Genomic DNA, 19,363 nt, shown 5'->3' with positions numbered 1-19,363 from the left:
GTAAAAAACATGGCCTACCCCCCCCTATGGCCTTAATCGAGATTAATGCTCAAGTATTAAATCAACAACATACAAACACAGTTTTTATTTAAGATTTTATTCTCTTACCTTTAAAAGCTTATATATTTATTTTTTGGTTATTTTCAAAAGTTTATTTGCTTTAGCCATTTATTTTCCTATCCATTTTTACACTTAAATAAACTTTTTATTACAAGTTAACCTATTACACTTTTTAAACTGAACTAACATAATCTGTTTTTTTTTTATGATAAACTTTTGTAAGACTACTGAAAATTAATTCATTCACTATACCACTGTTTTTTATGATACACTGGTTTAAACTAAATTAGTGATAAAATAACCATAAACACAGTGTTTGCTTATTAATAAACATATCTAAAACTTTATAATATTCGGGAGCCGATCATTTCTAACCCCCTATCATTTCTAACCCGATCACTTCTAACCTGATCACTTCTAACCCAATCACTTCTACCCCGATCACTTCAAACCCGATCACTTCTAACCCGATCACTTCTAACCCGATCATTTCTAACCCAATCACTTCTAACCGGATCATTTCTAACAAGATCATTTTCTAACCCAATCACTTCTAACCTAATTAAACCCGATCATTTCTAACCCGATCATTTCTAACCTGATCACTTCTAACCCAATCGTTTCTAAGCCATTTTACTTATGTTACGTTTTAATTTTTTATCTGGATTTTATGCAAAAACAAACTAGTCTTAATGAAGTTATTAAAATAATATAAAAAACTTAAACTTTTAGTTACTTTAAAACATAATGATTTTAATGTGTTACGTAAATTTAGTATAAATTTTAATTTTAGTATTAACTTAACATTATCTTAATATATTTTTTTTACCTCATTTTTTTATTTTTTTACCTACACATAATTTTAGTTTTTTTCAATACAATTAAGAGACGTTTTTCGTTAATCATATACAATATACTAAATTGTTTACTTAGAGTATTTTGAACTCTTCTTTGTAGGATTTTAAAATAAGCAGTGATAATTATATTTTAATTGGATCTTATTGTAATTAACGTGACAACATTTTGTTATAATTTAATTGTTGATATTAATTGGTTTATTCATTGTTTTGAAAATAAGATTTAAAATTGGATTATTAATTAAGTGTAGTTAATTAGTTTTAAAAAGCATTAGGAAAAGTATAAGTCCTTTGTATTCTAAGGATTAAATATTAAGTTTTGATAGTCGTCAATGTAAGAAATATAATGAGTATCGCAGCAGTTAAAGTCTTTTCTGTACTTTCTTTTGAAATGATTTTATATGGTTAATATATATTTTTAAGTGTAGAATCCAGATTACCAATTTGCCTCCAAATTCAGGGAGAATTTATATGAAATACAACTTTTTAAAAATATTAATATCAGCGTTTATGAAAATTTAAATAATACAGTTAATAAAATTTAATAATTGTAATTATAATGGTGGTTTCATTTAAAGTTAATATCATTAAATTCTAAGTTCTTTAAACGAAAGTGTATACTGTTTAAGGGCATAGGGGGGGGGGGGGGGGGTAAACACCCTTTTTTGGTTTTTGATCTTATTTTATATAGTTTTTACTAAGCTACAAGATGCTTTTTACAGATTTTAAAAATTCAAAATAATTTTTGAGATATAGCCGGTCAAAGTCGGAGGCAACAATAGGATCCTTATGGGAGGCGCAAACTAAAACGGCAAATAACTAGAAATCACTAAAAATCTATCTCCTCCTACGTTTTTTGAGATAACTACCTCAAATTTTCAGGAAATGTTCCTTGATACATTTAGAAAATTCTGTCGGAACAGAATTTAAAAAAATTAAAAAATAAAAACTTAATAACAAAAAAACAAAAAAAAAATTGTTTTTTTTGTTTATTTTTTATATAAAATTTTTATTTTTTTGAAAATTCCTTCCGACAGAATTTTCTAAATATATCAAGGAACATTTCTTGAAAGTTTGAGATAGTTATCTCAAAAAACGTAGGAGAAGATAGATTTTTAGTAAAATAGTCTATTTTTGCCGTTTTAGTTTGCGCCTCCCATAAGGAACCTATTGTTGGCTCGACTTTGACCGGCTATATCTCAAAAATTATTTTGAAATTTTTAAATCTGTAAAAAGCATCTTGTAGCTTAGTAAAAACTATATAAAATAAGATCAAAAACCAAAAAAGGGTGTTTACCCCCCCCCCCCTATGCCCTTAATACAAAGCCAAAAGTAGAGGTATAAGGTTTTTTAAATATTTAGACTTGTCATTTACTCGAACTTTGATTTAATTTTAATTCTTAAATCAACTGGTAAATTGTATATAAAGATTAACTGTAATTAAGTTATAATTAATTATAATAAACTTAACTATGAAAGTTTAGTGTCAAAAACTTATTATTACGCATTTTTTCTTTTTCTTTTGAAATAAAATTTATGTAGGGCAAAATAAATTTACATTTTTCATAAAAATTTAAAAGTTTTCAAAATTTAAAATTGCAAAAACACGACCATTCTCACGATTATATTTTCTATAATAATTTTCTTGATATCTATTGAAAATTGTTGTTTTACAGGTTTTCAAAAACACAAAAACTTTAGATTATTTAGCAATCATTGATATGAAATGTAAGTATAAATTTATTAGAGTAAACTATATAACTTAAAAACTTATAACAAAATAATAAAACCATTTTCTATTGTGAAACCTATTATATAGGTTTAAATTTAAAAAAAAAAAAATCATCATATTTATAGAAATTTAGAGGTGCAAAAAACCACCGAGAATAAAGTCAATAGACTGCAAGCTAGCTTTACAGTAATGAATAAAAAATAAATATGTTTTGCGTAATAATCATCTGGAAAAAATTTGATTAAAAGAAACAAAGAACTTAATGGAGTTTTTATAAAATTCTGCTCCTATTTATACTTAATTTAACTACAATTAATTTATTATTCTATTTCAAAATGTTTGATTTTTAATACTTGTTTGTTTTTACTTTTGTTATTTCAACTGCTTATAATAAAGTAATTTTAAAGAAATGTTCGTCAATTAAAGTACTAATTTAAGTCGCAATTAAAACATAAGCGAGATTTAATTACCCTCGAACTTGTTATACAAATAAGCTTGTCTTTTTAACTATTAGTGTTAAACAATTTTTTTTGCTCTAAAACTAAGTAGGAATTATTAATGATGTGAAATCTAGACGGTCAATCGACCTAACAACTTTTGCGGTTTAGTTATATGACATAACTGTTTTAATAGCTAGTTTCTATTAAAAACCAGGTTTTTCCACTTAATGTAACATAAGTTTTTAACTTCTCCTAATGTTTGTTTGAATTACATTATCTTAATAGGCCTATGCAAGTTGCATAATAATTTGAATAAGTTATTAAGATGAAACTTAAAACTATCCTACTATAAAAGGTTAATACATTAGTGAGCAATAATAAAACATTAAGGTCAAACTTTCAATGTAGTTTTTAAACCGTAACATAAAAGTGTTTGTATCTGAATATTACAATTGTAAGAGTTTACTTTTTAAAATTTGCTTATGTTAAAACTGAATATTAGGTTTTATTTTATACAAAATAAACTAAACTTCACAAAAAACAATTTTATTGAGATTAATTTGTTTTTAAAACAAATTCTTATCTTAAAAAAAATAAATTAATATATTAATACAGATCGGCTAAATAAATTTCGGGTTAGATATGATCGGGTTAGAAACGATCGGGTTAGATATGATCGGGTTAGAAATGATCGGGTTTAATTGGGTTAGAAGTGATTGGGTTAGAAATGATCTTGTTAGAAATGATCGGGTTAAAAGTGATCGGGTTAGTAATGATTGGGTTAGAAGTGATCGGGTTAGAATTGGTCGGGTTAGAAATGATCAGGTTAGAAGTGATCAGGTTAGAAGTGATCAGGTTAGAAATGATCGGGTTAGAAGTGATCGGGTTAGAATTGATCGGGTTAGAATTGATCGGGTTAGAAAAGATCAGGTTAGAAGTGATCAGGTTAGAAGTGATCAGGTTAGAAATGATCGGGTTAGAAATGATCGGGTTAGAAGTGATCGGGTTACAAGTTATTGGGTTAGAAGTGATCGGGTTAGAAATGATCGGGTTAGAAGTTATCGGGTTAGAAGTGATCGAGTTAGAAGTAATTGGGTTAGAAGTGATCGGGTTAGAAGTGATCGTGTTAGAAATGATCGGGTTAGAAGTGATCGGGTTAGAAATGATCAGGTTAGAAATGATAGCGAGTTAGAAATGATAGTAAACCATAATATTCATATACATACAGAGAAAACGGGAGGAAAAGAATAACAAAGAATTTTTGATTTAATTTAAAAACAAAAGATTTCAGAAAATAAATTGTCCTTTTATTGATAATACTACGTACATATATATTCAAAACTAATCTTATAAACAGGGTGGTCACTGTTCAAGGTTTTTGAGAAATTTCTTTCAGATTTTTTGAATTTCATCCTGATTTTGGAAAGTACAAGTTTTTGTTTTATCTTTAGTTAAAAATCAAGTTTAAGGTTAAAAACTGTGTTAAATAGTATAACAACAATGAAAAAATATTGTAAAACTCCTTTATTTATGATTTTAATATTTTTTTTTTAGATAGACTTTTTGTCTTAAATCAACATTTTAACACTTAACATGTGAAAACTGTTTAAAATTCCACGTCTTTTAGTAATTTTTATTCAAAATTCTTGGTTTTTTCAAAAATTTCTCAAATTTCAGGTTTTTCCAGGTTTTATTTAGCCTTAATTGTCAAACTTAAGGTTTTTCCAGGATTCCAGATTTTTAGCCACTCTGTTAAAATATATTCTGGAGTTCAAGATTAAAAACACAGCTCTAATCTCTATAAAAAAAAATCAAAATTTGGTCTAATACAACTTAAACAGTTTTTTTTTTCAAGCATTTTTGAAATAAATAAAATAATAAATAAATTTTAAATCATATCAGCAGGTTATATAAAAACAGTTAAGCTGGACATATACTCTACTGATAAAAACTATTAAGAATTTTTATGTTAATGATTTATATGGTTTTCAACAGGTAGGCTAATTTAAGCTGAATTTTCAAAACATTTTTTATTTTTTTATGGTAGTTCTTCCTTCTCGGATACTTTCTATTCGCCAAAAATTACTTTAAACTAAGATGATCTGGTTGCATAACCTTTCTTTTTCAGTTGTACCTTAAAACTGAATTTAAGTGATAACATATTGAAATACCATTTGGTTAAACCACATTCGGAAGCCATTTAAAAGTAGTGGGGTAATTTTAATAGATAGACCATATAATGATGTCTTCCGCAGGCCATAGTTATTAAGAAATAATTGGAGAAACATAATATTAAAATACTATATTAAACCAAAACTGTGATAAAAAAAGCAATAGTAGAGCACTAGTTAGGAGTAATTATAAAACAAAGCGCCTAATTTCAGTAGCTTAAAAGTACCTCTGCACACTTTTGCTTCGCAAGCAGCAACCCCTGGTTTAAACTAATAAATAAGGTCTGTGTGAGAACGTCTACCTGAGGAGTTATAAAATAAACAAAACTACGGTCTAAGTTTTTTGCAGGTATTGCTTTTGATGGTAGCTGAATGCAGCATGGTGCTAATCGAAATCTAGATAACAAAAAGAAAGTAAAACAATTTAAACGTATAAAAACAGCTTTGTATTACTCTTATTACTACCTGAATTTAAAGATAAAAAATGTATGTAGAAAGTATGGGCCAAAATATATGAAACCACACACATTTATATATTTATTTTTACTAATGGTTTTCTAGATCTATTTTGTTTTATTTTTAATACCTATAAAGCTTTAGACAGTGGTTATTAAGGTATAATAAATTATTTAGTAGCAATTATAACTACACCAATAGTTCTTAAAGTGTTTAAAAACTGTGCACAGTAGTATACTAAGGAATAATCTGTTCACCTCCAATAGTCAATATGTTAATTATATCAAATACTTTCTTTAAATATTTGTTTATTTTAGTCATTAATAACTAAAAAAAAATAAAATTCAAACAACAACTATAAATTGTCTGTAGTAAAAAGTATGACTTAGTGATCCCAGTGTTTTTTGTTCTTTAATAATGTATTAAGCAACAGTTTTTAAGAAATTTAGGACTTACAGACATAGAGAGCTCACTACTAATTATTAATAAGATATGTCTAATTATTTTATTATAGTACCTGCAACAGGCAAAGATATATCAGAAATAAATTGATCTAACTAGAAGGAAATTAGCAGAGACCACCAATAGCTAACTGCATGCGACTTTAAAACTAAGTGTAAAAACGATAATTACTGTATAACTAAATAGATAAAAGCAACCACTAGAAAAACAAACAGCTGCACCACAGCTACACAACCAGCTACTTAAAAACCACTTACCCTTTAAAAAACTCATAGATAATATTATTCACTGCTTTACAGAGACAAATAGTCTGGATTCAAATAAAAATTTATCAATTTGAATTTAAATAAACCTAGAGATGTAATTTAGAGTTATAAATCAAAAAGTAATTGTGTTAAAGTTAAAAATTTCAAAAATAAATAATTTAAAATAGTTTGATATACATACAAGTTATACATCAAACTTAAAGTCTAACAAAAAAAATTAAAACAGTTTCTCAACTAACAATACACTGAAGCAAAAACTACAAAATAAATAATATATTTTTATTAGTTTGTCCTAAGAGTAAAACATAATTTTACAAAATATTTTTGTAGAAAGAATTAAGTACTTTAAAGTATTACAATAATCAAGTTTCAAAAACTATTGCACAAGTATGCTCACTATGTAGAATATAAATATCAAAAACAAAATACACAGAACTATATTTTCTACAAACAAAAAGTGTTGTACAACTAAAATTTATTAGTTTCATTAGATAAAAAATTTAAATTTTTTTAGAAGTTACTAAAAATTGGTTTATCATTTGATATAGAATTAGAATACTATGATTTTAAAGAAATTATAGTTAATGAAAAGCTTTAAAAAAAATACTTTTAAATATCAACAAAAGCAGTGAAATTTATAGATAAATAAAAATGGCCAAGGAAGAGTCTTAACAAAACAATATTTTTATTAGTTTTAACAGTTAGCTTTTAGAGGTTTGAAGCTTTTGTATTTCTTTCCCCATCAATTCCAGGCTCTCTTTGAGCGTTATGTTTTTTAATATTGTATCTTCAAGCACTGATTGCATCTTCCTGTTTATTTCCATTGACAAGTCAAGAGTCAAGGCATTAGATTTTACTCGGTTTAGTCTTTCTTTACTCTTTGCAGGTGCCAATATCCCTGCTTCCTCTCTCAGAATATAGTGTTCTACAATCTTCTGCTTCTTCTTTAGCTCGTCTACTAAACTTGTTGCATGCTCATTTAAAAAGTCAATCTTTTCACTTTTTTTAGCATGTAATTGTTGCAAACGAACGATCCTCTCTATTAACATCTGTCGATCACAAGGCCCATCTGTACCAGCTACTGTAGTGTTAGGAATTAAATCATAGTCTATAGTAGAACTGTTTAAAGGATGATGGTGGTCAATTTTATCTAACGATGCTACAGAGCTTGTTCTTGAACTTAAGCTAATGGCATCATGATAGTTTTGATTTTGTTGATTATAGGATTTGTCCTTTTCTAATATATCTATTTTTTTTCTTGCTTGCACTAACTGTTTTGTAAGATCTTTGATTTTTGTAACATTTTTTCTTTTCAACGTTTTTATTTCATCTTTTTGTTCTTCAACACACAGAGTAAGCTGTCTCATAGCCATCTCTTTATCGTATAACTGAGAAGAAATTTTATCTACCTGATCATTATACTTTTTTAATTCAATTTTGTTCAGTTGTTCTATTTTCAAAATTGAACCTTTTAACGTTTCATTTTCATTTTGAGCTTTAATAAGACTTTCAGATTTAAATTTAAGTTCATCAACAGCAACTGTTAACTCACTATTTTTGGAACTTACTTTTTGAGTAAATTGCAAAAGTTCTTGCTCTTTATTTTTTCTTTTTTCTAGGTCTTCAATAATTTTTTTTTTTTCATCATCTTTGTCTTGCAACGTTTCTTTAAGCTTACTTATCTCATTTTTAAACTCTTTGTTTTCAGTTTTTAGTTGTTCCATAAATTTTAATTTTTCATCAAGTTGAGAAGCATTAAGCTTTTGTTTGTTCATGACTTGTTCATATGTTTTTACTATCTGATTATTTTTTTCCTTTTCGGTCTCAAGTATAGTTAGTTTAGCTTGGTTTAAAGTGTTGCTTTCAACTAAGTCTTTGTTTTTGTTTTTCAAAGAACATAACTCATTACTTTTTAAAAGCAAAACCTCATTTAGCTTATCTAATTCAGACTGCTTTTCACTTAGTTTTTTAATTTTTTCTTTAAGCTTAATATCTAGAGAATTGGACTTGATTTCTTCATTTTCTGAATATGTTTTAATCATACTTTGACAGTTTTTTCTAATCTGCTCAGTTTCTTCTTTTGCTTGCTGTATTTGTAAGATCATTTTTTCACACTTGTCTTTTGTAGCTTTGTGAGAATCTGTTTCTGACTTTATTTTGTTTTGAGCCCACTTTACTTTGATTTGATGTGAATTAAGTTCTTCTTTTAATTTTTTTTCTTTTTTGGTTAAGTTTTCGAAATCTTTTTCTTTTTTGATTAGCAAAGTTTTAGTTTTAGAAAAATCATTCTGTAAAACATCTATTTGATTGGATAGTTTTTCTTTTTCATTTTTAGATAATTTTAACAAATTTTGCATTTCTTGCAGTTGTTTTTGCATATTCATTAAGTCTTTTTCCTTTTTAGCAAGCTTTGTGACAAAATTCACTTGAGCAGTACTTGCTTTATTCAATTGGGTGGTCATTTCCTTAATAGTTGAAGACTTTTCTTGAGAAATATTTTGTATCTCAGCTTTTGCAATCAATTCATTTTCAATCAACTTTTCTTCTGCTAACTTAAGTTTTAAAGAAGTACTGTCAGACTCTTTCTTGATGAGGGAGTTTGTTTTAAGAATATTATTTAGCTCAGTTGTATGTTTTTCATTTAAGTTTAAGATAAGCTGGTTAATGTCAACCCAATTGTGCTTATTGTTTAAACTTAAAAACGCCTGCTTTAAGTCATCCAGTTTACAACTATCTATGAAGTCATTTAACTTTGACCCATTTTCAAAGAAAGTGCTTTCTGTTTTATCTAAATCATAACTTTTTGTGTTGGCATTACTATGGTTATTGTCAACACTATCTTTGTTATCACAGTTATTTACTTCAACATTGTTTTCACATAAACTTATGTTTGAACTTGTTAATAAGTCTATTGTTTTAGTTTCTTTGGGTACCAGCTCGTCAATGTTCTGCTTTTTTAATGAATCATTGCCAGTTTCTTGCTTACATTGAATATCTTCAACTTTGTTATCCTTATTTAAAGACTTTTCACTTTCAGTACAATTAAAACTCTTAGATTCCATTTTCAGTAATATATTCTAAACAAAACTGATATCATAATTACAAATCTGTGTTGAATTTTAGAAATTAATTCCAACTAAATCTTAGCTGTATTCAAAGTTGTTTCAATATTTTTGTTAATATTATTTAAAAAATATACTCAATGTTAAACTAGTACTTTTTTAAGACTATTTATACTTTAGTTTATTTGAAATAAAACTTTAAAGCTGATTAAATAACTGTTTTATGGAAATTATATGGGAATAAAAATGTTTAAATGTTTTAGATTGCTTGCTGCATATGCTAAATACTGCCAAGCAAATTAAAAAAATAATAATATTTTAAAATTGACTATCTTCTTTAAAAAATGAAACTACTTATTTTACTATTTTTGCACAATTTTAAATTTATACAGTTATAAAATTAAAACAATCAAAAGTAACATTTTTCAATAAAGTTAATTTGTTTTATTTAGTAAGATTAGAAGGTGCAATTCAATTTATACACAAATTGTTTTCACTGAGTATAAATTAAAAACCAAAGTTATATTTTTAATTTTAGTAATTGTAGTTCAATTTAAAATAGTTAAGGCATGGATGGCAAATTTCATTTATGCACTAATTTTTGCACTGAAGCATATATTTGTTATTCAGTTTGGTTACCTGATTCAGCTAGATCATCACTACTCAATGTCTTTTTTCACATTATCACTTTCAATGTGAGGTTTAAAGAATAATTCCTTATTTAATTTGTTAACTTTTTTAATAATGAACAACAATGAATGATAATATTAGATCAAGGTTGGCACATGAAGAATTAAAGTGTGTCCAAAGAGCACACGGATATTATAACTTGGATGTGGCCCATGAAAGGTAGTACCTGCGGCCAGGAAACAGACAATGGTTGTTTATACTGAGAATTCATGAAATTTACACTACACTTTCTAGACTTAAAAGTGAAGAACAAAAAGAAAAAGTTTTAGATAAACTTTGTAGTAAATGCATAACTTAAACTAGTTATTTCAAATATATTATGAAGAATAAATACTAAAATTACAAATGTGGCTCACAAACATTTTTATTTTGGATTTTTTGCCCATGAGCATCAAGTTCCTGATGACCCATGTATTAGATAATTATACAATATAATGGGCTACATAACTCTACACGTTTATAGTTTACAATCAATTTTATTTAATTTTACTTGTTCATTATTAATTTAGCTATTGTTAGCAATGCCATGATGTTTTCATTCCATTATAATTACAGGATTACCACTCTTCCAGTCAAAAACATTTTCCTGAGTGACCTGAAACTGGTCCTGATTCATCCTGCCATTTTTTACACACTTTAAAACATGCTTTATCTTTACTTCATCAAGAAAACAGCTTTTCAACAAAACTTATTATAAAATAACAAAAAATTGAAAATAAACCAACCAAATCTTATTCAAAATCTAGAAAAAATATTATCCTGAGATTTTCAGAAATATTCAACTATACTGAGTTTTGTTTGCTTTTCAAAATATCCTGAGTCATCCTGGGATTTTTATAGGTTTCATTATACCCTGAGTTATTCTAAATTTCTTGAGTATCACAAGTGTGTGACAACCCTGTAATCAGCACTAAACTCAACCACAAGACTAAGAACAACAGTCAAGTGTGATATTTTTTAACCTTTATAAAAATGTTTCAATATTCTAGTTATAAATTTCTTACAGATATATCAGTTAATAAATTAGTTATAATGCGAACTACCTATTATGCCAAGAATAGTTTTTTCACTCTTGTTGACATAAAAAAAATTAACATGTAAAAATTGAGAAAAGTCTTAGACACATTTTAGGGCGCAGAGTTGAAACTTACACTACATATTCTGGGGTTTTGTAAAAGGGTGTTTATGAAAATGAATTAAAGAAACCCCATAGGGAGGGGGGGGGGGGTAAACACCCTTTTATGGTTTTTTATCTTATTTTATATAGTTTTTACTAAGCTACAAGATGTTTTTTACAGATTTTAAAAATTCAAAATAATTTTTGAGATATAGCTGGTCAAAGTCGGAGGCAACAATAGGAACCTTATGGGAGGCGCAAACTAAAACATCAAATAACTAAAAATCACTAAAAATCTATCTTCTCCTACGTTTTTTGAGATAGCTACCTTAATTTTTCAGGAAATGTTCCTTGATATATTTAGAAAATTCTGTCGGAAGGAATTTTTAAAAATCAAAAAATTAAAATTTTATAACAAAGAAACTAAAAAAAAACTGTTTTTTTTGTTTATTTTTTATATAAAATTTTAATTTTTTAATTTTTTTAAAATTCCTTTTGACAGAATTTTCTAAATATATCAAGGAACATTTCCTAAAAATTTAAGGTAGTTATCTCAAAAAACGTAGGAGGAGATAGATTTTTTGTGAAATAGTCTATTTTTGCCGTTTTAGTTTGCCCCTCCCATAAGGAACCTATTGTTGCCTCTGACTTTGACCGGCTATATCTCAAAAATTATTTTGAATTTTTAAAATCTGTAAAAAGCATCTTGTAGCTCAGTAAAAACTATATAAAATAAGGTAAAAAACCAAAAAAGGTTGTTTACCCCCCTATGCCCTTAAGATCTTTGAATATAAAAATGTTCATAACTCCTAGTTTTCCAGATTTATTTTGCTTTAATTTAATTCCAAGGCTTTCTAGGTACAGTGCATCTTTGCTAATCCAGCCATGTTGAACATAAATGTTAAATCTACCTGTTTATTTTAAGCAATGCATATAAAAAAAACACACTTAACTTTCTGTTGATATAATTTATTTTCAATATTTTCTAGAGAACCAAAAAATAACAACAGACAACAAATAAACAAAACAAAAACTTTAAAACGATTACAATCAACTTTGTATGTTGACAGTTTCAAACGTATATATCTTACTATGCAAAATCAGAAAACCTTGTAATTTTTTGTTGCATTTTTATTTACTTAGCAAAAAAACTATGAATTATAGCATTAAGTTTAAAAAAGTAGACATGTTAAATGTGATCTCGAAAAATGTGATCTAAAAAGACGCTAATTATTTATATTAGTAATAAAATAAAAAGATTGAATCTACTTTAAAAATAAAATAAAAACCAAAAATTGTTAAAAATTTCAGTTAAAATTTTAAACATTTCAATGATTTCAGCTGATTTAATTAAATCTACTTGTTGACTGAAACCAGCCGGATTAGCAAGGATCTACTGTAATTTTACATTTCCAAACAAAATTTTAACTGTGTTTTAAGGTTTTGCTTAGTAAGATACACTATACCACATTTAGCAAAATTATAAAAGTATAAGTAAACAAACATAAGTACTTTGTGTACTTTTTACTTTAAAGATGACAATCAAAGCTCTCAACTTAAATATAAGGAGAATGATCAATTATATATTTTAAATTTTATTATTAATACAATGTTTCACTCGCTCAAAACTAGTCAAACGAGATCCTCAGTTAAATAAAATCTTATTCAAATAGAAACTACTATTTTATTTTAATAATATTTTATTTAACTGATGATCTCATTTGACTAGTTTTAAGAGAGTGAAACATTGTATTGTTATTAAATTTTTAATTTTTAATTGAACATAAGTATTTCATTAGTTTTATGTATTTTCTACAAGTCACTTTTTGGTTAAATTTTTGAAAGTTAGCCTGAAGCCTTAATTACATTTTAAATTTTCTAAATAAAACATCACTTTGATAAAAATTATCAATGTTACTGATTGCAATACTTAAGTATTTTAAATGTATAAATTAACTTTAACTTTCAGTTATATGTCAAGTTTAGAGTGGAAGTACCTTTTATCACTTTAAAGTTACAATAACATTTTCAGTTTTTAATTAATTATAAGAATAAAAAGTTAAATATTTTATTAATTAATTACTACAGGGTTGCCACTCTTTGAGTCAAAAAATCTTCCCTGAGTGACCAGAAACTTCCCTGAGTTTCCCTGAGTTTTTTTCAAATCCTCAAAAAAATTTTATTTATTAAAAAATCACAATATTAATTCAAAGAAAAATGAAGAACTAGCCGCAAGGCTAAAAAATTTCAAAATAAGCACTTAAAAATAAATAAAATTAACTTTTTTGAACAAAATATTAGAACTGGATAAATTAAATATCATTCTAGATCTAAAAAAAAAATTTCCCTGACATTTAAAAAAAAAGTTTTTACTTCCCTGAAATTTTTAGTCAAAAACCAAAACTGCCCTGAGTTTTCATGAGTAAGAAAAAAAGAATCAAAATTCCCTGAGTTTCCCTGAGTTCCCTGAGTGTGTGGCAACCCTGTTACTATTGTAATTTATTTTAAGTCAAACAATTCAAAGTTCTTGAATTAAATAGCTTTAAGGAGCTTTAATCTAATATTTATTTTTTCAGTTTATTATCATCAAAGAGTGAAACATTATTTTTTATTTTTATTTTTTTTTTTAAAGGTAGAAATTTATTTGTTGATAATAAACTCTAAAAATAAATAATAGATTAATTAATTACTTAAATAAAAATATGTTGCTAAATGGCACAGGAGTTCAAAACATGGAAGATTTTCTGAGTTGAATGTTGCAATAAACCCAGTGGTTAAAACATAAAAAATAGGAGCTGAGCAGAATATAACATTTTACTTTTTTTTTTTTTTTTTTATGGTAAAAAATTTATCATGATCAAAATAAAAACTGATTTCACACAAAGGTAATTTTTCTGTTTTTACAACTGTTTATTTGATCTTAACAACATTTTATATGCATTAAAACAAGAATCATTAGAATAGTCACTAAATTCTATTGGTTCACAATCTGCTTTTAAATATTAAGTTGAGGAAACACTTCACAACAAGCTGCATTTTATAAAATAGTACATGGGCTTGAAGTTCAGATTCAATTTCGAATGGTTTCAAAACCTATAAACGAACCAAGAAAAAAGTATATATACACAAACACTGAAAAGTTTTGTTTTATTTTTTTTTTTTTTAACTTTTTTTATCAGGAAATTTTTTTTTTTTTTTTGTGTTTTTGTTGTAATAAAATTACTGATAATTTTAAAGAGCTTTAGACTAAAGTTAAACTACTGAAATTAATACTCGGTAATAAACGAAAGTATTGAATAAATTATAAATTAACTAATGTGACTTATTTAAAATAAAATACTTGTATTTTCCAAAAATGATAAAAAAACAAATATAGCTTGTTTTTTTCGACATTTTCAATTAAATTTTTAAGTTTTTTTGAAGGTCTAAGACTTAGACCAGGGTTTCCCAAAGTGGGCCAAGTGGCCCCCTAGGGGGCCATGACAGATACTCAGGGGGCCATGAGCAGCAAAGGGGGAAGAGGGGGGGCCATGAGCAGTAAAGGAGCCACAGGGGGGCCATGAGGCCATAACTTGAAACTTACACTAGATATTCTTGAGTTGCAGATGAAGAGAAAAAAAAATAAAAAAAGTTTTACGTGTATTTTATATAGTTTATGAGTGATCTATATGTAGAAGGGGGCCATTACTTTTTCAAACTCTTCTAAAGGGGTCCATTAGCAAAAAAGTTTGGGAAACCCTGACTTAGACTCTAAGTCTTAAAGTTATTTATATTTAAAATTCTAGCTAGATAACATTTTTTTTGCTGCGATGTCATTTATGGTTTTAAAAGAGATAAAGTGAAATAAAACTTATATATTTTTGAAACATCAAGCCTTGAAAACACTTCTTATGTACAAATTGTATTCTGCAACAATTTATTAAAAATTTCTTAACTTAAGTAATAATCAAACAAATTTTTAGCAGTTTACCAATTCACGACTTTTTTATCAATTTTTTTTTTTCTTTTTTGTGTTTCAAAAAAACTTTTGTAATTTAAAATTAATAGGTGTATATTTTAATTTCAATATAATAAAAACAAACAAAGTTTAGAAAAAACTTTATAGCTTACAGCTAATAAACGAACAATTAGCTTAAATAGGCTACTTGAAACAATAAAACATAACTTTTCGTTTTAAAATTAAAAGTGAATTTTAACTTGTTAGTTGTAACAAACTAACCTGTTCGATGTGTACAACTAAGAATTTTTTTTTGCTTTTTTAAATTCAATGAAACATGTTTTTCAATAACCCATGGAAAAATACATTTTATACTACTAATTCAAGTGTCTAAATTTAACGTTTGTTGAATTTTATAAATCTTTACCAGTGACTGCAATTTTTTTATAAACTGTCCACCACAGGAACTCTTAACAATATATTCTCGAAGTACTAGACTACAGTTTTTAATATACTTCAAAACAAACCTTAGCATGTTAAAATAGTATTTAGTACAAGTTTTGTTTAAACATATAAAAACTAATACTAATTAAATATACTTTTTAGAGGCATATTACCTAAAAACCTATATTTTAATGTTGTAATTTTATTTTTTTACAAAATATTTAGTGTTTTTTAGGGAGGCTTCAAAGCGGTGTCTTGCCAAACGTTTTTTCCTTTCAATATTCACCAGTTTTTACTGGTTCACTAAGCATCACTGAGTACAAAATAAGCAGTTAAGTACCATTTTTCAAAGTTCAACTCAAACTAAATAAAGACAATATGGAAGCTAATAAGTCAATTGAGAAACAAAAAAAGAAGTGAAAAATAAAAGATCGTTAATTTTCGAACTAACTAAAAAAGGTATGTAAACAAAAATAAATAAGCTACTAAATTTAAAAAAGTACTACATATATAAAATATTTGATTTTTTAGTTTATATTTTAAATTGAAAAAACGATTATGTATAATGTATATGGCTTAAAAAATAATTAAATTACTAAAAATTTTTTTTATGTTGTTTTAAATAAAATTGCACTTTTTTTTAACTTATGTAAGAAGATACTGTTAATCAGGTAACAACTTTTTTGGATCTTTTTGTTAGTATTTTCAATTAGGTTTAAATTAAAACATTTTAATTTGATTTCGTTTAAAACTGAATTGATTTATAAATAAACTTTTTAATTATTTATAATATTTTCACTTGGTAAGCAAGAACAACCGAACCTATAGTTTATTTTGTAAATAGTTACTCGGATGATTAAAAAATAACTCAAATTAGTTCATTTTAAAAGTATATACTTCTAATTTTTCACGATTATTTGTAAAGTATATGTTATCAAAAGAAAACTTGTGTTAGATAGTAAATTTTTAAATTTTTATATAGTTTTTAGTTATCTTAAAACTACCTGACTAATTAAATATATTAATCTAATTAAACAATTAAAATTAATATTTCAAACAAAAAAACTCTTAAGCATAAATACTTGAAATAATAAACAGATTAAATATTAAAACGGCTAGATAGATACAAAGATCTGTTTATTTTTATTAAAATTGTATGTTTATAGAAATATTTTTCATAATAATAGAATCCTCACCTCATTTAATCGGTGATTATGAAAATTAGATTCTAATAAATGTTTAATACATATAATAAATAGTTAAATTAAATGCTAAAAACTTATTATTTTTAAGTACACTAATATTATTTAGTACATACAACCAGTACTATAAAGACTACAGATATGTAAATTTTAATGTATACAATCTTACGAAAAAGTTAAATATAATTTTTTAGTTTTTTACATCAACGAAGTTACATTTAAGAGAACTTAAGTAATTTTTTCTGTAATTTTATATTTACTTATTTAACAGAAAATTTAACAATTAGCCCAAAAGAGTAATCAAATGTATAGCTTTATTAAAATAGTAAGTTAAGTAACAAAAAAAAACTGAACTTTATTTGTGGTTAATCAAACATAAAATTTATTTATATTTATTTATAAACTTTTGGTTTACTAAACAGCTTCAAGTTTGCGGATGTTTAGGTTTGATAAAAATAAAACATTAAGATGTAAAAAAAAATACACTCAATGTCTTTACACTTGTATTTATTTAAGTATTAGCAGTAATTCACAAGGAGAAAAGTCCGCTTTGTAGCATATACCCCTTACAATTAACTTCCTTAACTAATTATACCAATCTCAGCAACCAGTTTTTGTTTGTGAGCAACTTCTAGTAAATTAATTAGTTGAATAATTACTTAAATGTGAAAGATAATACTATAAAATAAGAAGTAAGATGAAAATAGAAATTATTTGAAGATTTTATACTAGTTTCAAAAGTATACCTTAGTTTAAGTTTATTATTTTTTATTTACAAACAACAAAAATAGATATATCACATATTTCTTGAAATAATAGTTTAGTATGAAGTATAACCGCAATAAATAATTTTGTTATCAAAAAGCCAAATTTGTTAAATATAAAAACGCAAAACCTGCTTTACTGCAGAAGTCTAGATGGCCTAGTGGTCACACTAAATATTTCTTATTGTACGGTTAATGGGTTTATTACCGGGCAGTAGAACATTTTTTACCATATTTTTCTCAAAAATATTTAACTTATTATTTTTACTTATGGCTACAAAATATTGTTGGTTGTGTGTTCCTAACTGTATGACTGTTTGATTTTTTTTTATTAGTTAAAAAACTGTTTACAACAAATCAATTAGCTTCAACAACAGAAAATGGACACTAAAAGAAAATTTTAAAAAGAAATTATTTTTATTGAACGACTTTATCCCCTCACATTTCAAACTTGGAGTCAACCTGTCTTGAGATTCAGAAAAATAAAAACAATCCTGATTTTTATACTGTGTTATTATTTCCTAAGTGCACTTTGATTTGAAGTTTACAAAACTAATCACATTAAGACAATTAAGACTAAACCTATTAAATCTTAATATATTCTTGGTATAAAGAAGTTTGGTAAACTTTGTAACGACAGTGACCAACGGGAAGGAAATGATAGCACCAAATATTTATGTTAATGTAACTTTAAGTCAATAAACAAAAAAAAAAGTACTATCAAGTGTGCACATTTTATAATAAAACTAATAACTATCTTATTATAAACACCGCCATCTTGAGTTTCCTGAGTTTAAAACCGAAAAATTTACCTTTAAATTAAAAAACTAACCAAACACAGCAACTCTGAGTTTAAAGCCAAAATATTAATATTTTAAATTAAAAAACTAAACAAACACAGCAACCCTGAGTTAAAACCCAAAAAAATCTACTTTTAAAATAAATAACTCACCAGAATACTTTGTTTATGCCTAATTAAACAGAAAGGAGTAAGTAATTGAAAAATGAGCATAAGTACATCAGTATTAGATTTTTACCATGCAACAAAAAATGTTACAGTGATTTAAGCTAAATTACATCACCTGTAGTTTTACCTCATTAAAAAAGCTCTCTCAAATAGTTAAGTAAAAAAGTTATATCATTTCTTAGGAGACCTATTTTTTCTATTCCCATTGCAGGGTTTATGAGCTGTGGATAATTCTGATATAGGATACTAACTAACTACTTAAATAGTTACTAATAAAACTAAAAAGACTTTCTTAGTTTTTTGAAGAAAAACTGGTATAATTTTAAAACATTTTGGAAACAAAATTCTACAATTATTGCAAATAAACATTTGGGAAATTTAACAAAAAATAAACTATCTTAGTTATTATTTTTAATATAACGCTTTAAAAAAAAAATTATACTATAAACAGACATGTTTTCTGGTCAAAGGGGGTCTATGCCCCATTTTACAAGTCGATTTTATTTTAATGAACTTTGTGTCACAGCTAGCAATTGCTTTTCACAGTTTTTGAAATTCAAATTAAAAAAAAAGGTACAAAGAAAATAAGTTTTTAAGGTTCTTTATGTTAAAAAAGCAAAAAAAAAAACTACTGCATTATAAAAACATTATATTCTACAGTTTTTGATCAATAGTTCTTTAATTTTTTTTTCTCAACTCTTTTTCTCAAAACAGTATAGCCATCTATTTTAACTTT

At 25.8% G+C, this 19,363-nt stretch overlaps 1 protein-coding gene across 1 annotated transcript; it reads right to left on the bottom strand.

Annotated features, from left to right (window-relative positions):
- Positions 1-6,680: 6,680 nt before the first annotated feature.
- On the bottom strand, positions 6,681-9,544 carry LOC145835434 (coiled-coil domain-containing protein 186-like). The gene has a single exon (XM_082943018.1). The coding sequence runs from the start codon at positions 9,504-9,506 to the stop codon at positions 7,146-7,148; it is 2,361 nt and encodes a 786-aa protein (XP_082799144.1). The 5' UTR covers positions 9,507-9,544; the 3' UTR covers positions 6,681-7,145.
- Between the last annotated feature and the right edge of the window lie 9,819 nt (positions 9,545-19,363).

Source organism: Thalia democratica, chromosome 5, assembly GCF_965202585.1.
Source record: "Thalia democratica chromosome 5, ktThaDemo2.hap1.1, whole genome shotgun sequence".
NCBI classification, from domain to species: domain Eukaryota; kingdom Metazoa; phylum Chordata; class Thaliacea; order Salpida; family Salpidae; genus Thalia; species Thalia democratica.
The sequence above is the reverse complement of the archived record's forward strand: the minus strand, read 5'-3'. Positions and strand labels throughout refer to the sequence as shown.

What these genes read in the sequence shown, in the direction of transcription:
- LOC145835434 (XM_082943018.1), bottom strand. Translation starts at nt 9,506, where the DNA reads ATGGAATCTAAGAGTTTTAATTGTACTGAAAGTGAAAAGTCTTTAAAT.